Below are 23,186 nucleotides of genomic sequence, written 5' to 3'. Positions count from 1 at the left end.
CCTGCGGATTCTACAAGCCGCGGCTAAAAATCGGGCACTAGCCAACGTGATCTGGGGATCGACACCTAACAGGAGCTTTTTAGTTAGCTCTGTGTCAGGGAGGCTCGAAAGCTTCTTCAATGCAGGTTGGATGTTTTATACGTATTTCATGGTAGAACTTACAGGCAAGCATAATGTGCTCAATTGTTTCTACTTTCCCTGCCTTGCATGGACGAACTCGCTCAGCCATTGGGACCTTCTTATAACAGCCTTCAAGTACTGCAGATGGAAATATATTACATCGGGCCAATGAGAAAGCCCTACGATGGGACGGGATCTCCAGGCTTGATAGACAGGAGGCTGGAGAAACCACGTATCTTGTGATAAACACACGTAGAAGGGAGTGGGGCCAGTAGCACCCTCAGGACCAAAACACACACAATGCTTAACATGTGATCCCAATGGAGACCAGAAGCCATATGCCAGCTGCAAGCTCCCCGTGGGAACTAAAGCAGGACCCTGATGTGTGGGAAGGAGGTACTCCAGCCTTCTCCCGCGTGCCATTTTTCTGATGTAAATTTCCCCAGGAGGGTGTTATTTGCTGTGTACATGCAGCCCTTCCAGAAATAAATAAGGCCCCCTAAGTCTGTTTCAGGTCAGGGAAAAGGCACGGGGGGGGGGAGGTGGAACTCCTTCTTCCTCAGCGCTACGGTCCTGAATTGAATTAGGTCCTGTAGTGCTTTTAAACTGAGTTACCTTGGGGAACTCACAGCCGGTGCACAGCTAACGGTAGCCTTCTGGTCCCCTCTCCCACCGCAAAATGTTGAACACTGTTTCACAGCATGCTAACGGGGACATGAAATTGGGACCACGTATCAGAGCTCAGCTCTGCAAGCCCACCCAGTCGGCCCCTCGTCCTGGCACACAAAGGAACGGTATGAATTTTGAGCACATGCATGCAAAGCAAAAGTTACTTCTTTCTGGATTGGGGTGACCAATCCAAACTCTTTGTCAAGGCCCACAGCTGTCTTCGATCAAATGGCTCAAGCCCTTACCGGTTTCCATCGGAGGACGTAGTTGGAGATATGAGAAGATTCAGGTGCGACCCACTGGACAGGATGAGAATTGGGATGAATTGGGACATCTGTGATGATCACCTGAACCGGACCGGTGGAACCTAAAACAGAAATGTTATCCATCCATTTGTTTGGGGCTTTACTTGTCTCTTGTACATGGAAAGCCTGTTACTCGTCATAAACGAGGTTTAACCCACCCCTTTCAGCCAACAGTTCCCTGACAGTAAATGTTAGCACATTTAGTATATTTGCAAATATCCTGAATTAATCTCCCCAACACTGCCTAGTGTAGAAATACTGGTCTGAGTGTAATATTTTTCTATTCTATTTTTCACAGAATATAGGAGGATGCTCAGTGTCATTCTTGGGGCAGGATCCACAAGCAAACGGACTGCGAAAGAAGGGAATACGGGTAATTTCTTGCCTAAAAACTACTTGATAAATCCACACAAAGTACAAGTGGCTTCCCAGTGTTTCACTGTGTCACAAAGCTTTCAGGAAAGAAAACCATGAATATCTGAATTGGCCATCAAACTAATTAACACAAGATGGGGAGGTGAGTAGGTGGAGGAACTCGGGAAAAGAACTTTTTTAGACAAGAGTTCCATATGGTGCAGCATCTCATTTCCTGGGGGAAAACTGTCAAACTCTGCACGCAGCAAAGGAAAAAGCTGGAACATGCATAGACTAAACGCACAATCCTCCATGTCTCCTGCATATTGCACAGCAGTTAAGCACTCCAAACTACTCATTGCATTGCCTTTGGATTCCCCCTGCTCTTTCCTCCAAGGCGCTCAGGACAGAACACGCTGAGCCCCCCACCTTCGCTCCTGCACTCGAGATGCAAGCGCGAGCAGAGCTACTGGCCAGCTGAGGTCATCCCCAGGCAGTCCAGCGCCCCAGAAAGCGATGCGGTTTCATTTATGCTTTATGTTTGTGGACCTTCCGTTCTCATCCCCCTCCCCACCAGCATAACATTTCCCCCTAAATGCCTCCGTCTAGATGCTGAATAAGCAGATGGTGTTTTGCGAGGGAGATCTACCTTGCCAAGCACTTCAGCAAACAACTGTCTGACTTGGTGGGAACCACTGTTATTTTAGTAATTAACCGTGCAATCCTAAACAAAGTTAATCAATGGGCTTAGGCTGGAGTAACTCCTTTTAGGATTGCCCTGTAAATTCTTCCTTCTTAAATAGCTTCCCTTTCTAAACTTGTATAACGTACACGCCTGTTTTAATGGGTTTTCAAAAAAACAACCCCCCCCCACACACACATATACAGATATCACTTCAAAGCTAGCTTAATTCCCAGAAACTTGGTTGTTTAACCAACATATTATCACTCAGTCTCATATCTTAAGTGAGACTACGGCTATTGCTGCTCTGAGTATAAACATCTGGCTCCGCAAGATATTTGTGCTACCAATCAGACCACAAGCACTTGGGCTCGGAAGCAAATCAAGAAACTGGAGGATTTGATACCTGCTCTTTTCCTTCCATGTGCACCAACATGCAGCATTTCCCAGAGCCTGCTACAGGGCAGTAGAGTTCATGATACATTACAACCAATTCAAATACTATCTGCTGTAGGTAAACCGTCCTACTCAGGGGTCATTTTGTAGCAAAAGAGCTGGAGGAACTCATTAGCATAACTCATTAGCATATGCCACACCCCTTGACAGCACCGGAAATATGTCATTAGCATAACTGATTTGCATATAACACACACCCCGACATCACCTATCCTGGCTGCTTTGGACCCAATCCTGGCCACTTAGGTCTGAAATTGGGCCCAAAATGGCAAAAGGGGGCTGAAAATGGCCGAAAAGGGGCCCCAAAATGGTCAGGACTGGGCTGCTGCTGAACAGGAGAGGGATCCACCACCCGTCAGAGATCCGATCCAGGCTGTTTTGGGCCCAATCCCGAATGAGACGGGCCAAAAATGGCTGAGAGTCAGGTGGGCGGGGCCACCAGACATGTGACCTCTTTGGGGAACTGCCAGAACTGCATTCCTTTCCGTTCCCCCTCAAAATGAGCCCTGGTCCTACTTTAAGACTAGCCATCTCAGGGTGCTATGCCAGAGTTGTTCTCCACCTGTCTGCCCAGGCCAGGCATTCCAGGTTTTTCAGGCAACTCCACCCCCAGTTATCAGGATGCTTCAAACCCCACTCAAAGAAAACAATGTTGTTTCTCTTTACTTCCATTTCCCATCACGGTTGCCACTGCAGCTTTGGAACAGCACCTTTAAATGGCAGCAACCCAGGTCTTTCGTCCCCATCAAGAAACATCCACCATTTCCTTGCTATGCTATTGCTGAAAGTGTTTTGTGCAATAGTTTCAGGTGGGAAGCTGTGTGAAGTCTGCAGAAGTAGAACAAAATCCAAGTCCAGGAGCACCCTGCAGACCAACAACATTTCCCAGGGTAGATTTCACGAGTCAAAGCTCCCTCTGTCAGATAAAAATAGGAATGGATTTTCATTCCTATTTTTATCTGATGAAGAGAGCTTTGACTCACCAAAGCTTATACCCTGGAAAAGTTTGTTGGGTCTCAAGGTGCTCCTGTATTTGAATTTTACGGTTGAAAAGTCTTTAAGATACTCTGGACTCGAAATTTGTTTTGAGCAATGGCTGCTGTGTTGGCTATTTTCAACAGACCAGCCATACCAATGACCAAATACATATAAATAAATAACCTCATGTCGGTGGTGGGGAGGGGAGTGTGTTTGCTCTGAGCTTCTTCGTATTTGACATTTTGTACTCTCACATGTACATCCCAGGACAAAATGTACAAAGCTTGGGTCAAGCGAGAATAGGGCACCTGTGTTCAAACTGTTGGTTTTTTTACTCAGCAATATTCCCTGAAACGGGGTTTTCCTCTTTTCTAGTCATTGCCTTCACACGGGTTGCAGAGAAAATCAGTAACTTAAATTCGCATGTGCCACTCTCAATACATGTGAGTTACAAGGGAATATGAAAAACACACACAGAGTGAGAAACGAGCAACCTTCCACTTGCATCAACCTCTGGCACCGTTCCTGCTCTGTAAACAAATCCAACACTTGAAATGAGGTTAGAGATCCCAGATATGAAGTCAGCCCTGACCTGGAATAGGAGACTATTGAGGGAGGCGAAACAGGGCAGGTCCCAGCAGACCTCTGAGCATCGCTGCCAGAATGCTGGAAGTGGAAGCGGCAAGAGAAACCGTGCCAGAGGCTGGGATGACTTGGTGGTCCATTAGGACTTCAGGTCTCGCCAGTTTCAAGTTCTGATGCTATGTCATGCCTGGGTCTATGGCCTTCCGCAGAGGCTTGGCCTTGTTTTGTGCCCTGTCAGACTGCCATCTTCATGTTAATGTTAGGGATTTGAATACAGCACAGATGAGTGAGCCTACTCTTTCTTGTTGGGTGAGCTGGCTTTGTTTCCTCTTGTGGCACACGGCTTGGCTCACTTGACTGAGCAACACAAAACTCTGCTAAGCTGATATCTCGATGGGGGGCAGGGCACCAACGGTTTATTCTTGCCTTCTGATTGTAGTTCACTATCACTCTGGATTATCTGGATTGGCAGGCGAGGACGAACAGAGCAACTCGCCCAGGTGTGGAGGGAGGATGTAATGTACGGAAATGTCTTTGGCTGCACTGTCTCCACTGATGCGAGTTTAATGCGAGCTATTCGATTATGCACAACTCTTCACGCAAATTGCTATTTAATGCCACACCCTGCATAACCCCACAATAGGAGAAAGGGGGTTCAAACCATCCACAGGTATGTCTTGCTATCTCGGGGTTGCCATTTAAAAGTATTACCTTCCCCCCATCTCCTCACAATCCCTTCTTTTGTGAGTCCAGTGAGGCCACATCTACTTTTATGAAACTCAGAGGGAAGCACGGTGCTGCTCCCAGATGAAGCTTAAAAACTAAACGCCCACAGCAGGAAATGCAGCTCGGAAGCACAAAGGTTAGTTCATCAGCCCCCTTATCAACGTACGTGAGGGAGAGAAGCAGAAAACACAAACAATGTTCACACTGGCCACATCTATGGAGAATTCCTGGAATTGGATGAGCAAGACAGTCCGAACATTTAGTCCACAGAACTGATTGCATAACTTACAATACACCAGCAAGATCAGCAGCAAGAACTCTAAGTAAAGAGAACAGTCTGTGGTTATGTGAGTCAAGCCACTAACGCATATGTAGGGCCAGTGGAGTGGAGTGGCGGAATAACTAAGCTATGCCTCAAGCAGTTCCCTGGTGAAAATCCTACCTCTGCCATGATCTTCATAAACATGCAATTACGAGGCATCCAGTCAGAACTGATTTATGGGAATCCCAGGAAGAAGTTTTCTAGGCAAGTAAGGAGAGGTGGTTCACCACTGCCTTCCTCTGCAGAGTCTTGGTGGTCTCCCATCCAAGTACCAACCCTGCTTAGCTTCTGAGATCTGACGAGATCAGGCTATACCATGCCGCCTTCCCTCCATGATCTCCACAGATGCCATTAGACCAACGACTTTAACAAGCATGTAGAGTCAGGTTGTCAACATCTCTCCTAGCACAGCTCCTTAGCTTTTAATGGAAGGAGAAGGTCACCAGGTGAAGCTTTTCCCATCACTACCCCTCCAGCCAACCAGAGTCGGCCTTGGTTAGTAATCGGATGGGAGACCTCCAATGAAGACTAGGGTTGCAGAGGTAGGCAATGGCAAACCACCTCTTTTAGTCTCTTGGCATGACAACCTCCCCCACCACAGGTCACCAAGTCAGCTATGACTTGAGGGCACTCTCCAGCACCACCCCTCCATGTAAAAGCAACAACGGTTGAATTTGTCCCTATTAAGAGGCCCAGGAATCTTGGCAGAATAGGGTTGCCAGCCTCCAGGTAGTGGCTGGAGATCTCCTGGAATTACAACTAGTCTCCAGGCCGCAGAAACCAGTTCACCTGGAGAAAATGGCTACTTTGGGGGGTAGACTCTGTGGAATTATGCCACTCCAAGGTCCTTTCCCTCCCCAAACCCCACTTTCTCCAGGTTTCACCCCCCAAATCTCCAGGAATTTCCCAACTTGGAACTGGCAACCCTATGCCAGAAGAAGAGCTGGCACCAATGAAAGTGAGATTTTAAAGCTAATGTTTAAAAATCCCAAACTGTAAAGAGAAAAGAGAGGTGGATTCAGGTAAATCTTGTGCATTTCCCTGGAAAAGGACCGAGTTCACTCTCACCCGGAATGATGCTGCTGTGATAGAACATCACCACAGGCTAGAGATGGGAAATGTGGTGGATCAAAAGTGGCGAATTCTGCAAAAGCTACCAAAGAAGGTGCATGTTGCCTTCCAGTCTCTCTCTCGTATTAAAACAGGAATAAAACCATGAAAGTCTGTGCAGACTTCAGGACAATGGATTACGGAAAACAAGCATGCTCGCTCCACAGGGACATTTCTCAAAGAGCCAAGGAGTCTTACCTGGGTACGTGCTGAGAGGCTGGCAGTGCCATTCGCCAATGCCACGTCCATAACAATAGCACTGGTATCTGATACCGTGAACATGTTTCTCCCACGAATCTCCAATCTGGTAAAAAGTGTGGCTTTCCGAATCTTGACACTGGTCTGAAAGCAGGAAGTGCAGAGAAAAAAGGCTTTATTTCAGAGATGGCATTCCTCAGATTCACCGACCCTCCCAGCAGGACTTCTCTGCTTGGCCTCCATTCCTCCATCTTTGGCTCTATCCTCAGAGGAGGCATCAAGTTCAGGGATCCTTATCCTGCTGAACAGCCTGGGAACAGAAGGGCTTCGCAACTCAAATGGCCTGAGAAGCCGCTGGGCTGGTGCCTCCGCTCAGGGTGAATCCTTCTAAGCCTAGGCCGCACTTCAGAGACCCAACTCCCAGCAGGCTCTGGGGCCTTTAGTAGTTGCTTCAATGGAGCTACTGCTGTAGGGGGGAAGTTCCTCATCACTGCAGCTCTGTTTAGACTGACATGCGCAAGATGCACGCCAGGAAATAAAACAGGCAACCCCAAAGCAGCGGGTGTGCCACTAATGATTTATTTATTTATTTATTTTGACTTATATCTCGCCCTCCCCACGAACGAGCTCAGGGCGGCTCACATCATTAATAAAATACAATTAAGTTAATAAGCAACTTTAAAAACACACTTAAAACTTACTCTAAAATACTCCCGGCGCCATTATACATAGGCTACTTTAGATACTGATCAGAAATCTGCCTAGGCCGTAGCTGTGGGCAGAACGCATAGCCAAGGCCAGTCATAGAAGAGGTGCTGGTTTTAGGTGGAATAAGGGGTGGGACACCTGCTGGTCCTCAACCAAAGGCCCGGTGGAACATCTCCGTTTTACAGGCCCTGCGGAACGGTAATAGGTCCCGCCAGGCCCAGATCTTCAGCAGAACGTTCCACCAGGCTGGGGCCAGGGCAGAAAAAGTAATGAGGTTGCTGGAGGGGGGGGATGCTGAGGAGAAAAGGCTCCCCTTCCCATGATGATTTCTACCCTCTTTTCTTCCACAGTTGCCAATAAGTAACTAAAGGGCTGTGCGTGCATTTATTGAGAGCTAAATGATGGACACATCATAAAGGCTCCTCTTTATCTCCCCCCCCCAAATGTTATTGTTGATTCTAACATTTACAACATATTAACGTTTCATTTGAATTACAACGTATCTGAGAACGAATTACAGATAATAGGTCATATTCTCAGAGCCAATTAAACATATTAAGTTTAAGCTAACACAACAAGTCGCAAATGAGAGCAATATGGGCAGTAACATTCTATTAACGATATCAGAATATACTTTATGGCTTAACATTGCACACAGCAGAGAGTAAATTTAAGACAATTTATACTTTTAAGATGGCTAAATTTGATAGATATAAGAGTTTCAGATAGACTGGGTTTTGGGGTTGGATATCCTCTTTGGTAACGTGCTCAAGAAAAGGGTGCCATTTCTCAATGAACTCAGTTGTTTTAGGGTAAATTTCAGATTGAAGAAATCGATAAAGAGAAAGCTCTTCTTTATCAACGCTGTCCTTCCACTCAGACCTTCAAGAACCAGATTTTAATTTCAAGAATAAGTTTGTTAACTTTGTAAAACGGCTAAGTTTTCCAAAGAGGCGCCAATGACTGAGCATCTGCAGATATATTCTAAATCAGGCCGGACTTCGCCACCAGAACTGCGCCAGTACACCAGAAGCACCAGTGCTCGTGCCAGGAAAAGCATGCGAAAGCTCTCCAGAGAATTAAGAAAACAGAAATTTAAAAAACGTCGTCATCAATTGAGCAGAATGATTTGCTGGGGGGGAAGGGGAGTGTCTTTTGGTCAGAAAAAAGAAAGAGAGAGAAAAGATTCAAAAGGGTTCCTTCCTTGTCTTGTCATCCTAGCGAAGGGCAGAAAAAGTCATCCCAATAAAACAAGCTGAACTTCAGCTAAGTGAATATTTAATATTCATTCTTGGATGCTCTTTCGGTTCAAGAGGCCAGGAGACTAAACTCTTCAGATTTTCCAAAATGAGGCATGTCACACCCACCCCCGCCTCCCATCCAGTAGCGTGACTGGGACTGCCAGGGCAGGAATGAACGGAAGGAAATAACAGCATCATAAATGTGGCTCCAAGTAGAGGAAAGGAAGAAGGCAGTAATAGTCTAAGCCTGTGGGGCTGGACACCACAACTGATCCCAGCCGGAGGAAAGAGAAGTTTCCACTTCTTGACAGCCAATGCTTGGTGGCCTGACCTCGGAAAGGGAGCGCTAGCTTGGGAGAGCGGCAATATAAAGCCACTTACTGTATATAAACAGGGTAAACACTGGCTGCTGCCCAGGAAATCCCACAAAATATTAGACTGTGGGACTCCAATTACACAAAAAAGGAAATCATGACCCCGGGGCTTTAGATGGCTGATCTCGCCTCTTTTGTTCAGATAAGATCACCGTAAATCATATTTCAGGCAGCAGACTTCTGCAACGGATTTCCAGCAGAAAATGGCCTTAAAAGGAGGGACTGGCACCTTTTATAAATTCTTCTGCAGTTCCGTTACTGAATCCCAGGGCTTTTTTTCTGGGAAAAGAGGTGGTGGAACTCAATGGTGGAACTCAGGACTGCACAATGACATCACTTTGGGTCAGCTGGAACAAGGGGGGGTGTTTTTTGAAGTTTAAATCGCCCTTGGTGAAAATGGTCATGTGGCCGGTGGCCCCGCCCCCTGATCTCCAGACAGAGGGGAGTTTAGATTGCCCACTGTGCATCTAAACTCCCCTCTGTCTGGAGATCAGGGGGCGGGGCCACCGGCCATGTGGCCATTTTCAAGAGGTGCTGGAACTCCGTTCCACCGCGTTCCTGCTGAAAAAAAGCCCTGCCGAATCCTAAACGACCAGACCTGTGGTGATTTAACCAATGCCGTGCTTTCCATGAAAAAAAAATTGCGATGCTCAACTGGACACAAACTTACCAATGGGATCGCATTTCCATCTGCCCCGCCCCTGGCCAAAGCAGGTACAGTTCAGCATATGCCCTTCTTCATGACGTTTGTGGAAGGTCTGGTTAACATCATATGTGATCCCGTCAACTATGCACTGGTCTGTTTCAAGAGACAAGCAGGAGATTTATGTCCTTGATCACCCTACACAAAGAAGGGCTGCAAAGAGCAAACGTACAGCTGGGAATGTCTCCTTACAGCAAGCGGAGGGATTGGCCAAAGCAGGCTGGAAAATTCACTGACCGGCGCTGGCCCACAGAGTTCTGCACTCAAGCATCCCCCTTTCTGTTTACTGAAACTAAGCCTACATTTCCTTCACTTGCATGCTTAATTCTGGTTGCAACGGAGGAATGAATTCTATTTGTTTACTGTGTTTCTGGCACCAAGGACGAAACTGTTTTTTCAAGATCAAAGGTGGCAGGAAGTGCTGGGGGGGGGCTGACAGAGTGCAAAGCTACAGAAGAGCAGAGGTCAAAGGCCAGGAGATCAGCCAAGGAGCCTGGGGAGCCTGAGTTGCTTACGTATTTTCCATTCACAGAGGGCACATGGTGGAAGGCCCGTTCTTTTTGCAATGTGGGGATACTCAAAGAGTTTTGGGATCACTTCTCGGCCGACCCACGTCCTATTGGCTTGAGTCTCAGCTAGAATCACAATGGAAATGCCAGGAGAATGGCTGCCTCTCCTTAAGGAACAGACTGGCAGCTGCCAATATTGGTAAAAAAGGCACCACAAAAAAGACCAGCACAAACCATAGTGGCTATGTGAACACCCACATTTGGAGGTTACCATTCAAGGCAATCACAGGAGGGCCGCAAGCCCAATGGTGCCCCCCAACGTTCTCGTGGGGGCCCAAAGGACCCAATCCAAAGCCAAGGTTCTCAAGACTTACTCATTTCAGAGCTTCTGCTAATGTTGCAGAACTATTTTCTGCCAAATACTATATTTCTCTTGAAATTCCACTTGCAGAAGATCAAAGAAGTGTCTTGGCAGTTACTACTCATGGTTGTGCTATTTCCCTAAGCCTGGATTTTGAAAAGATGCCCCAAACATTTCGGGGCTTGATGCCATTCCCAATAAAGCTAACAGAATATTCCCACTTAACTCAGTGGTTGATCTCTATGGACAAATAGGGGTGGATTGCACCGGAGGACAATTCCGGACACCTTCTTGAACCAACCCGTCCCTTGACTGCAGTGCAGGCTGTCTCCTGTGCGATGACGGCATCCGGCTCTTCCCAGGTTCCCCTTGCCCCCCCCCCACCCCGCAATTCTTTATAACTTCAGTAAAATTTATTCCTGAGCTTGTGGGACCCGCGTGGATTACTGGAAGTCTGCAGCAGGGAGGGGGAGAAAATTGTTCCCTCCTCCCTTCTGTGTGAGCTCCATTAAGAGAAGAGGAAGAAGGGAACCTTTTAGACCTCATCCCGCTCCCCACTACAGACCCCCCCCCCTCCTGCACAGCTATTACTCCACTGAGGTCCCACAATAAACTTTCACAGGATCAAAAAGTGTGCTGTGGGGAGCAGAAATGCAGGAAAGCAGCTAATTCCTAGCATGGTCCTTGTGCTGGACCATGCCCACAGTCTGTAACTGGTTACCATAGAGAAGCAAGAACACACAGCAATACCTCTAAGCTGGGAGTAAGCGATGCAGGTCCACTCCCCACGCCCGTTGCCCACACAAGTGCATCTCATCATGTGACCCATGTCATGTTTTTTGTCCCACTGGTCTCCGACCCGATACATGACCCCGTCGTTGGTGGTGCAGATTTCCTCATGAGCTGTTGAAGGAATGACGAAAATTAAGTTTGCTCTTGGGAGGTGTTTTTCTTTGTTCCGTGTGTGTGTGTGTGTGTCAAGCAGCCTTTGACCTATGGCGACCCTATGAATGAAAGACCTCCAAAATGTCCTATCATTAACAGACTCGCTGAGATCCCGAAAACTGGAGAATGTGGCTTCTTTTATTTAAGTCAAGACTTCTTTTATTGAGTCCAGCCATCTGGTTTTAGGTCTTTCTCTTTTCCTATTCCACTTTTCCTAGCATTATCGACTTTTCCAGAGAATCTTGTCTTCTCATGATGTGACCAAAGTACAACAGCCTTAGTCTGGTCATTTTAGCTTCGAGGGAGAGTTTATTCTGTGCTGCATATTACATCAAAGTAACCAGGCTCTCTCCTGTGAATTTTCATGCTGCTCTACGGATTCCATGCCACAGTCCAGATAGTGATGCAACAAGGGCTCCAGGGCACTGCACTCTGAATATGAATGAGGGAAGTGGTGGAATCCTGCAAGGTTTTGCTGCTTCCACTCAGAGCCCCAGAGGTGCACAGATTACACAGTTGCATGGGCCAGAATGGGCCTTGTCTGGAGCTGCCCTGTGACAGCACCAGGTCCTCCATGACATCATGAGGACTCCTCCATGACATCACCACCCCATACATAGTCATGACAAAAATTAAAGCAAAAAGAGTGTATTTTGCATAAGGGCCGTACTAGATATTACACACAGAAGCATGAAATGCTCCTTCAACTTAAAAAAAAATGGGGGGGGCTGTCATTTTGAGGAAAGGTACCAGGGTGGGGGGCAAAGAGTGCTGAATCCTTCCAAGCTATCCATTTTCTGTTCAGAATTCTACCTCAACTCCTCACCCATTCCCCTACCAAAGGAAAACTATATTCCTTACTGGCTGTGTGTATTATTCACATCTGGTTGTAAGTAAGTAAAATTAACAGGCAGAAAATATGCCTTTTGGTATTCCTGCGCAGTTTCCTAATACCAGCTCCTCCTCCTCCTCCTCTTCTTCCCCCTGTGGCATCTCTACACACTTGGCTTCAAAGACAGCCTCCGTCCTCAGAAATCTAAGCATTCCTGCAAACTGTGTCGGAAAGAGGAGCAGATGGACAAAACAGACACAACAGTCCCCGTTCTGGCAGGGCTTTCCAACTGCTCCATTCCCCGCTTGGCCGTTTGCCCAGTGAGTGCCACCCTGTCCGCAGGAACCGAAACAAAGCTCTCCACAACGGAAATGCCGATGTGCTTGAACAAAGCCAGATGCTGGTGGCAAAGTAAGGCCAGACATCGGAGCCTCCCGCTGAAGCTGACTGGGAGGCCGCCACTGCATCAACGCTGCCTCAGCTGGGAAGTGGCCGTTTCTCCCGAGAGGAAGGTTCAGAATTCTGCCTCGTGACATCACCAATCCAGATGAGTCTGAGGGAGTTGCGAATGACTTAACCAGCTGGGAGGCCCTGATTCTCACAAGGCATCTTCCTCCTCCAGTTTCCCAAGGTGGGGGAATTACGCTAGCTGGCAGTGTGGCTGCTGTTTAGCAGGCTCTCTGTGGTCCATATGGTGTTTACCCATGACACCCCCAAGAAGCACATGGAAATGAGACACAAGCTGTGGCTATGATGGACTAATCAAAGAGCTTTGAAACGGACTTGCTCCATCAACTCTGAGAGTTACAATAGCAGTGGAAATGCATCCCATGGGAATGGCAAAACCCAAGTCTTTCCGCCTCCCTCTGTGTAATTCCAGTGGAAGGCAAAACCAAAATGCTGAGTATATGCAAGGAGTGAGATGGAGAGAAGAAATAGTCTGCAGTCATGTGTTACACCTTCTGCTCTTTATTCTCATGTAACTGATTTTGATTTTGTTTACATTATTCTATGCACCCTGACCTGGATAGCCCATGTGAGTCTGATCTCATCAGATCTCTGAAGCTAAGCAGGGTCGGCCTTGGTTAGTACTTGGATGGGAGACCTCCAACGAAGACCAGGGTTGCAGAGGCAGGCAATGGCAAACCACCTCTGATAGTCTCTTGCCAAGAAAACCCCACCAGGGGTTGCCATAAGTCTTCTGCTATGTTTTTCCTTCGGGCAAACCTGACTCCAGTACAAAGGGAGACAGCACCTAGTGGCAACACCTTGGTGCTCAGAAGTGGAATGCCGCTAATGTTCTAGTTGCGGCTTTGGCTTGACAAGCACCTGATGACATTTCATTAGTACTCGGACAACAATGCACAGAAAATCTATCACTTGGTAATCCCCAAGGAAGAGCAGAGCTACCAACCAGTTGGACATCTGCCCACTGGAGGGATGCTAAATATTCATTCAACTCACCTGCCATGGGACAGAAGCCAAATTTCTGATCAGCATCATAGTTCGGGGTGGTGCCGCACCACTTCATGTTATCTCGCCGCCCTTCAGAAGTACAGTCCGTGTAATTCCGGTTGTTGTAGATGAAAGGGAAGTGGCACAGGGCGCCATTGGAGTTGCCACCACGGGTTTGAACCAAGACTGCGAAGAAGCAACAGGCATCAAAGAAAGGGACATAACTAGGCTTAAAGTCTTATCAGAGCAGCACATCATTCACTTGGACCCACTGCCACCACGTCAATATTTAGGACGACAGGCTTGGTAACTTAAATAGCTATTTACAGGGGTCGTTTCGTAGAAAAAGAGCTGGAGGAACTCATTAGCATATGCCATGCTCCTTGCCATCACCAGAAGTGTGTCATTAGCATAACTAATTTGCATATGCCACACCTCATGACATCACCTATCCTGGCTGTTTTGGACCCAATCCTGGCCATTCAGGGCCGAAATTGGGCCCAAAATGGCAAAAAGGGGGCCCAAAATGGTCAGGATCAGGCTGCTACTGAGTGCGAGAGTGATTCACCACCCCTCAGAGGCCCAATCCGGGCCGTTTCGGCCCCAATCCAGGCTGAAACGGGCCCAAAATGGCCAAGAGTCAGGTGGGCAGGGCTTCCTGACATGTGACCTCTTCGGGGAACTGCCGGAACTGTGTTCCTGTGCGTTTCCCCTCGAAATGAGCCCTGGATATTCACCTTCAGAACGTTCATTTCAGCCCATAGGACAGAGTGCTGTTCTTGGAGCCTGAAGAACTTGGACTTCAAATCTCAGCTCAACGAAAGACGCAGGGAGTAGACCTAATCTCTAGGGCAGCTCCCATACCTTTACACCACATGTCCTGCCTCAGCCAAGCACATGCACACAATTAAGTGTTCAAGGCACAGGGCACAACCCAGCACATCTCCAGATGCAACCTCTCCATCCCGGGCAGTGATGTCTGCAACTGCTTCACTTGTGGGGCTCATTGCGAAGAGGTTGCAGCTGCATTCAGGGATGGGATGGGTCCCAGGTGCCTCCAGGTAACACTCTGAGCCGTCTTCTTGGGGCACAGTGCATGAAGAGCAAAATGCACAACCTGCCCCACTCCTGGGTACAGCCAGATAAACCGATGCTAGTGAAGGGAAAGTACTCTCCTCAAAACTCTCAGTATGGATTAATTGGGTGGGGTACGGGCATTGTGGGAGAGCAGAATTGCTTCATAAGGCTTTTAAAAAGATCTCAGCTTTCCCTCCCTAATTACAGTCTAATGGTTAGAATGAGACGTGTGCTTATGTAGTACTATTTTAAGGACCTTTTTTTTTGTTGCTTCATGAGGTCCTTTACGTTGTAACATTATAATCAATGCTACCCAGTTGCTAAAGAAAACTCATCATTTAAAAACATCAAAGTGGGAAAAAAGTAGGTGCAGCCTACTTCTGCAGAAATGGGGCAGAACTTTCAGCCAAGATAACCAAAAGCGAAAACCAGAACTACATCCTTAAAATAAGCCGAGCGAGGAAATAAAACCAGGACGCAGTCTTATTTGTAAGAGGGACTGTGGACCCTCTAAGATTCATTTTGACTTTCTCTAGAAAAACTGTTCACACCATCTCACAGAAGACCCCACCAAATCATATATCCATTGGGTATGATAAGGCTCTTTGAAGTCTCATGTTCTTCAACTGGCCAGTCAAGAACATACTGGATCCTTCCTCACTAAAACCAGTGGGGTAGAAATAGAGTTGCCATCTCCTGGTCGGGAAATAACTCGCAATTTGGGGGCAGAGCCTGTGGAGGATGGAATTTGGAGAAAGGAGGGCACACAACAGAGATGCAGCGCCAAAGGATCTGCCCTCTGAAGCTGCCGTTACCTCCAGGGAAACGGATCCCTTGAAGGTCAGTTGTATTTCCAGGCAAGCTTCAGGGTCCATCGGGAAGCTGGCAGCCCTACGTAGAAAGTGCTTCACTTTGGCTCGATTGCAAAACCCCCATGCTTCCAAACCTACAACCAGACAAGGGAGGGGGGCAAGGATGACTTGGCAGGGCTGGAGGGTCCAGATGTGGTCCAGATGTGGACATCCAAGCACTCCTTGATTCTAGCCAGAATAAACCATGTTGCAGCAGCTGTAAGACCTCAGGGAAGCAGGTCCTGCTGCAGAGGGAAGGCAGCCCACGGGGTCTCCCAGGGCTGTCTCTTGAGGTCTCAGGCTTGCAGCCTCAGTAAGGATGACCTAAGACAGATGAGCAAGGAAGAGGTCTGGAGGTAAACTGCGGCTGGATAGAACTGAAGGCTTAGCGAGGGGATGGGAAAGCCACGGTGGCCAGCCCAACTGGAACCTTGAGCTAAGAGAGGAAGGCCGCGCCCGACTGCCCCAGCCTGGGAAAGGAGAGAGGCAGGCTGTCCTCATCCGGCAAGCACAACAGGCGACCCTGGAAAGGCTCCCACCATGCCAAAGATGAGTTAAAATACTGTTCCATACACATCAACATGTGTGACTTAAGAGAGAGAAAAAAGGAGAGTTCGGGACAAGTGCTAGTCTGACACTGTGAAACCATACTAGATCATGTATAAAGACACTCGTTTTTATTTTTTTTCCACTATTGGTTTGGCATAATTTTTCTCTGAAGAAATCGTGTCTGCTCACATTCCTGTCCAGACCAAGGAGGCACCTTTGGATCTTAAGAACCTTGTAAGATGAAGTCTGTACGGAGATAGGAGAAGGCCAGGAAGGTAGTACTTCGTTCAGCAAAAGCTATTTGGAGTCTTCAGCGTGGCCTTTTCTACTTTCCAAGCATTCAGCAAAACACACGCTTCCAGATTTTTGTCTGTAACTACCAGAGCCAGCCACATGCCCATTAAAAAAATAGACTTTTAGTGATCCAATACTCTTGTGCTGGAGACCATGTGTGGAAGGCAGTGGAACGACCATACCCTTTCACACCTCACAGTCCCTGGAGCTGCTGCATTCCCATCTCACAATATTGCTCTTTTCCTACTTTTATTCTCTCTCTTTTTTATGCTACAGTCAGCACAGAACTGACACGGAAACATCTGATGACAACCCTGTTTTCCCTCAACATCACACAGCTTATTTTATGAGGAATAAACAGATGTTTCCTGGAACATTGTTTTAAGCAATGTGGCTTCATCTGCCTGCCTTCCAGCCTGACTTAAGGAATTTCTAAAATTGATTTCATAAGTGATACATGTAGTTGGCTGAAGTTTCCAGTTAGTGACTTTTCTTCGAGGTTAGTAACGGGCCTACGTATACCTTGATTAACCCATCATAGTGCCAAAGAAATCTTGGAGGGATCGCATCAAAACTCTTCAGGCACAACTTGCTCAGAGGCACTCAGCACTACAGACACAATAAACAGGTTGGAAGGATCTGGAAATCAGAAATGGAAGGGAGAATTGCTACACATGGGTGCTGCTTCGCCCTGTAAACCAGGTAATTTGGACGGCCAAATTCTGGAGAAGTCTGATGAGGAGAATTTTTTAACCTTCCCTAATTTTAACCACATGGAAGATGGATGCATTTGCCTAACATAAGGGAGAGGGAAACGATTGAGAAAAATGATTGACATCATTCCTATGGGCAGTTTTAGCCAGAAGTTCCATTCCCTCCTGGACTGCTTAACTATACCACAAGAGCCGTAGTTCAATGTGACTCTTTCCACATCTCTAAGGCAAGATGCTTTTTGGGAGAAACACCCCCACAAGTCAAGTCCCAGAACAAAGTTTGGATTTCTGCTATATATGGCAACCTGGCTGATTCATGATCTAAGGGCTGACATCACAACATTACAGAGATCATACTCAAGAGGCATCTTTCCCTCAGGCCTAATATGGGCATTGATTTTACTGGAGTGAATGAAACACAGCCAAGAAAACGCACACACACACGAGTCTCTCTGGATCAAAGAGGCAGAGCTTTTCTCCGGCCGCCTGCTCCATGTCTAGACACGTCCTCCCCACCTCAAAGTAGGAGGTATGCACTTAAGAGTAAAATAAGTTACAAGTCGACATGGGTTTTTGCTGAGGACGCTTCTCCACATGCATTTATAGGATCATCCGATAAAGCACAATCAAAGAATGCGCACAGGCAATTGCAGAGTAATTTCCTTGGCCAGCCATTCTTGGTGAAGAATGGGCTTAGCTTCTCAGGAACAACTGCACAACTGATGCTTGGCAGATCTCGACAGCTTTGAACCAATGCAAGAAAAGAAGGCCAGGAGAAACTTTTTTTGAAAAGGGATTTTTAAAAAAAATCTACAGCCTAGCCCCAGGTCTCATAACTGGCAAATGCAAGTTACAAAAGGGAAACAAAGTTTGAGTGATAAGAACTTGCCTAGGGTTGTTAAGCAACTCTACGGATGACCAAGGAGATACACCCAGATTTCTTGTATCTTAAAGAGTATTTGCAGTGGATTCAATCCCCAGGTACTTAATTACTCCTTCCGTCTTCACTGCCAGCCACTAAACTTGCCTTGTAAGCTTTCTCCCCTTCCCCTCCACTGAGCCCCACAGGCATCCCCAGATTAAAACTACGTCAATTACGGAACTCAGAGGAGTGTTGCCAGAATTACAATTGTTAGGTCTGTACCGTTTCCCTCCAGCCAGCCAAATTTCTCCCCAAACATGCTTTTTTAAAAAAAGGTTTACCGTTTTGTTCTGTACAGAAAGAGTATCTCTTTTCCTGATCGAAGTCTGAGCTCGTGCTGCACCAGAGAGTCCCATCAGTACGGCCTTCCGTAGTGCATGAGTAGAAAGTTCTCCCGTTATAGGTGAATGGGAAGACGCAAGGTTCCCCGTTAGCATTTCCACCGTAGGTCTGGGTCACAGCTTTGAAAATAAAACAGAACATTCCATCATGATCTTGTAGCATAACCACAAAATACAAGCGTGGACAAGGGTTCATCAAGCAGCTGTATCTTTCTTTATTACAGCTTTGGCTACACTAACTTCCTGTACTCAGCATTTATAACAACACTTCATGTGCATTAATCTTTACATCAACACTGCAGATAGATCTGTATTACCCTTGTGTTGCATATAGATATCTGAAGCCATGACATCATGGGTTGCCAAAGTTCAGCTAACAGTGGAGGTGAGATCTGAACCAGAGTCTTCATGTCTTTAAGCATAAGGTTTATTTACCTCCAACAGGGCTATTCCTATGGAAACCGTATCATTCAAACTATCTCAGTATATGTCATGACTCTAGCTACTCCGGTTCTGCTCTGCTGCAGCAGAAGTGCAGCAATGAAACCATCTGGGGTGACCTATTTTCCTGATGTGAAGCTCCCTAACCGCCTCGTCTTCTGGATCCTACCTGTCCGGGGTCTGAGCCCCAGTCCCCAGACTTGACAAGAGGGAACAGCAGGTCAACCAGGCTGACGGGCAAACAGAGGGGGCAGCCAGCAGCCAGCAGGTCAACCGGTCAGCCAGCAGGCAGTAGGTCAACCGGTCTGACTGGCAAGCAGAGGGGGCAGCCTGGGGACAGCAGGTCATCCCCTCCCACGGGCAAATGGAGCCAGAACCTGCCAGCGCCAGGGGCAAGAGGCAAAGGCCCAGGGCTTCAGGAGTCAGGGGGAGACAGAGAGAAGCCAGCGAGTCCCACTCCCCTGGGGAAGGAAAGGGGACTAAGCAAGGCAGAAGGGAGCAAGGGCAGAGGGATTGGGGGCCCAGCAGTCACCCACCCAAAGACCTTACCTAAGGAGGAGAAGCAGCAGCAGCCCCAACAGCCCAAAGCCACGCCCCAGCTAGAAAATAGTAGCCTGGCCCAGGAGTTGCCAAAAGCCAAGCCACTCCAGGTGGGGCTATTGGAGGCACTCTGCAGGAAGCCCTGGGCAACCAGCCAAGGAGCCGCAGCTGGACCCACCTTCAGCCATCAGCTCAGCCAGGGAAGCCGAGCTGCTAGCCAGGGGACTGCAGCTGGACAGGCCTTCAGCAATCAGCCAAGGCAGGGAGGCTGGGCAGCCAGGGAACAAGGCACAGCTGGTGCTGGTCAGTGGGGCCAGATCAGCTACCCCAGCTGCAACTGCTTGGTGCAGCCCAAGACTGGGCTGGAAGAGGGGTGGGGCAGTAGAAGGAAGCCCTATAAAAGCTGGCTGGGAAGAGCCCTGTGGTGGTGGATGTGAGTAAGGAGTGATAATGTGGAGTGAGAGTGGTGCAATGCAAAAGTGGAGGTTTGGAGGAGAGTTCTGGAAGGAGGGGATGAAGAAGGACACAGGGGGCAAGCAGGCCAGGTTGAGCAGGCCAGCGAGTGGACTGAGAGGGAGTCTGGGTGAGGTATACCGCCCCTCCTTTCACAGAGCAGGGTCCTGCAGCATCCCTGGCCCCCCTATGACGTCAGGAGCAGACCGCCCAATGCCACGCCCAGCGGCAGCGGCGGCAAGCCCTGACACTACCTCTCCGCTATGCGAAGTTGTAGATGCTTCTGTGCCCTAAGCATTCTTCCTCCATCAGAAGAACCACTTTATTTTGAAAATGTCTCAATAATTGCTCTGCAGGACCTGATCGAAGCAGCTTACAACGTGAAACTCAATTAAAGCATGAAACACAATAAAAGCTATCAATTAACAAGCCATAAAAAGCCGGCATTAGAAACCCAGCCAGACCACTAAAAGGCAAAAAAAACCCCAACCCATTGAGCCGCTTAAAACAAGTCTCCAGAGAGTTCTCACGCTAGTAGAAGCAGACCATAAAAATGATGTTAAAAGATCAACCCCTTAATTAAATCCTGAGTTAAAAGAAAAGGTTTGGCCTGGTGCCTAAAAAAGAATTGATTGTAATTTGAATTTATATTTTTCGGGAGTGATCACATGAACTTCAAGAAGACAGGATGCCACAGGTGAGGTGCCATCACCAAAAAGCCCCATCTCTAGTCACAACCTCCCTCACCTCTGAAACTTGCCCCAGGGGGAGCACAAAAAGTAGGACTTGTAAGGCAGACCTTAGCTGGTGGATTGGAGAGTGGGAGAGAAGGGGATTCTTCAAGCACCCTGGCCACATACAGTCCAGGGATTTAAAGCTAAGAATTCTAAATCTGATTCCTGAAACAGACAGGCAACCAATTTAGACCCTCCAGTACAGGAGAAATACAATCACAGTTCTTACCCTTGACCAGCCCCTGACTGCTCCATTTTGAACCAGCTGAAGTTTCCTGACAGATTTCAAAGGCAGCCAAAATCGGTGCATGGACTACCACAGCCAGTTCACACTTTTCAAGCAACGGCCGTAGCTGGCGTATCAGCCAAAGCTGATAAAATGCACTGTGCACCACCATATGGACTTTCAACCATATGGACTTTCAACCATAGGCCAGGATCCAGCAGCAGTCGCAAGCCATGAATCTGCTCTTCCAGGGGGAGTGCAACCCCTTCCAGGCCGGGCGGACGGCTCAGTCCTCAAGTAGCTTTGTCAATGAATAACAGCATCTCAGTCTTGCCTGGACTGAGCTTCAGTTTACTGGCCCTCATCCAACCAATTAACCTCTCCAGGCACCAGTTCAGGACTTTCTCAGACACACTTGACCCAGCTAAGGAGAAACAGAGCTAGGTGTCCTGTATATACTGATGGCAGCGCACTCCAAATCCCCTGATCCCCAAATCTCCAAATCCTCCCAGCAATTTCATGTAGATGTTGAACCACACAGGGGACAAGACGGAACCTTGTGGGACCTGCACGCCATAAATGCCACAAGCAGCAATCCCTCATCATCACTTTCTGGAGTTGGTGGGTCAAGTAAGAGCAGAACTCCCAAAGCACTGTGCCCCCAACTCCCAGCATGGCCAGAAGGCTACCATGGTCAGTGGTGTCAAAGCCACTGAGAGGTCCACGAGAATAAACAGGGATGCACTCCGTGCCACTCTCCTTGTGAAGATCCTCAGTTTGGGCAGCCAAAAGAGTTTCTGTCCCAAACCCAGACTGAAATCGGGTGTAGAGTAATCCATCTCCTCCAAGGCCACCTGAAGCTACTTAGCCACCACCTGCTCAACTCACTTGCCCAAGTGGAACATTGGCCACCAGGAAGCAGTTGTTTGGGCCATTTGGATGCCTTGTTCAGGAAGGGTTCCATGACTGCTTCTTTCAAACGGGTCAAAATTACACCCACAGAGGTCCTTATCACCTACTGGACCCACTGGACCGATCTAGCCTTCTTGACACCAACAGCCACAAAGGGCACGGATCAAGTCTAGATGAGGTGGGCCGCCCACTTCTAAGCAGCCTTAAACTGAAAGAAGACCCCTGAGGCTGGAAGAACTTTCTCCAGCCTACTGTAGGATGCCCCCGCCTTGGAAGATCCTAGTCCTATTAAGTAGCTGCCCTGAATGTTCAGCCCAGGGCTTTTTTTCAGCTGGAACATGGTGGAACGGAGTTCCGGAACCTCTTGAAAATGGTCACATGGCTGGTGGCCCCCTGATCTCCAGACAGAGGGGAGTTTAGATTGCCCTCTGCACCGCTGGAGCAGCGTGGACGGCAATCTAAACTCCCCTCTGTCTGGAGATCAGGGGGCGGGGCCACCGGCCATGTGACCATTTTCTCCGAGGGCAACCCCCTGAGTTCCACCACCTCTTTTCCCAGAAAAAAAGCCCCAGTTCAGCCTACTATATTCTGCAATCAGAGAGTCTCTCACGTGTTGGTGAACATCAAAAGTGCTCCATACCTGTTTCCTGGCAACTGACTCCATTGCCCAGACAAGTGCAAAGCATGTGCTGGCTGCCCTGCGTCTTGAGCCACTGCATGCCCACGGAATACACCATCCCATTGTCAGTGACGCAGTGCCCGTAAGGCGCAGGCTGCGGCTGCGGCTGGTAAAGGGCTGTTTGTACATCCGTGAAGGTGGCCGATCCGGTTCCTAAGGCAGAAAACAGAAGCAGACTGTAAGATCTTTGCCACTGAAATGACACAGGAGAACTTCCAGCACTGTCTTAAAAACGGTTTCTTTTACATTAAAGGTGTCAAAAGCAACCCCCCTCGCACACACACCCTTCTTAGCAAAACGGTACATTCCAGTCAGACAAGAAGCTGGTGGCCCAGGCTGGCATCAGCACACGGCAAGGTGGCGCAGCTGCCAGGGCCCATGGCTGCTGGTGGGGCCCACTGCTGCCGACTCCCTTCCCACACATCTCTTCTGATGCTTGCTCTCACACCCTTCCACTGCCTGCTTGTGAGTGCTCTGTTGTCTCTGATCCCAGCCGCTTAGCGCTGCCGAAGCATGTGGGTGGTGCATAGAGCATCAGCATTCCTGGTGGCCGTGGCAGTAACACTCCTAGCTGCACCTACCACTCAGCACCATTGGGGAAAGGGCTGACACGCAGCGTGGGCAGATGTGACTGCAGGTGGGAGAAGAGCTTGTGCACGGACAAAGGAACGGAGCGCAGGCAGGTAGGGGCACATGAGTGGGAGGGCAAGAAGGAGACCCTGGTAATGGGTCTATGGGGGCTCCGGAGCACCCTTTGCTCAGCCCGCCCCCCCAAAAACTTGGAACCAACCCTGCTGCTGTAGACCCTCCATGCCTGAAAG

At 48.3% G+C, this 23,186-nt stretch overlaps 1 protein-coding gene across 6 annotated transcripts in view; it reads right to left on the bottom strand.

Annotated features, from left to right (window-relative positions):
* The window catches only part of FN1 (fibronectin 1), an 88,285-nt gene that overhangs the window by 53,295 nt on the left and 11,804 nt on the right, over positions 1–23,186 (bottom strand). For all 6 annotated transcript variants that reach the window (XM_054970967.1, XM_054970962.1, XM_054970963.1 and 3 more), the window contains exons 7-13: positions 22,327–22,518; positions 18,321–18,500; positions 13,643–13,819; positions 11,152–11,304; positions 9,499–9,627; positions 6,506–6,649; positions 1,035–1,156 (exon numbers count right to left, since the gene is read on the bottom strand). In XM_054970967.1, coding sequence (XP_054826942.1) covers positions 1,035–1,156; positions 6,506–6,649; positions 9,499–9,627; positions 11,152–11,304; positions 13,643–13,819; positions 18,321–18,500; positions 22,327–22,518 — 1,097 coding nt within the window. The remainder of the gene's footprint in view (positions 1–1,034; positions 1,157–6,505; positions 6,650–9,498; positions 9,628–11,151; positions 11,305–13,642; positions 13,820–18,320; positions 18,501–22,326; positions 22,519–23,186) is intronic.

This window comes from Eublepharis macularius, chromosome 2 (assembly GCF_028583425.1).
Source record: "Eublepharis macularius isolate TG4126 chromosome 2, MPM_Emac_v1.0, whole genome shotgun sequence".
Lineage (NCBI taxonomy): Eukaryota > Metazoa > Chordata > Lepidosauria > Squamata > Eublepharidae > Eublepharis > Eublepharis macularius.
The sequence above is the reverse complement of the archived record's forward strand: the minus strand, read 5'-3'. Positions and strand labels throughout refer to the sequence as shown.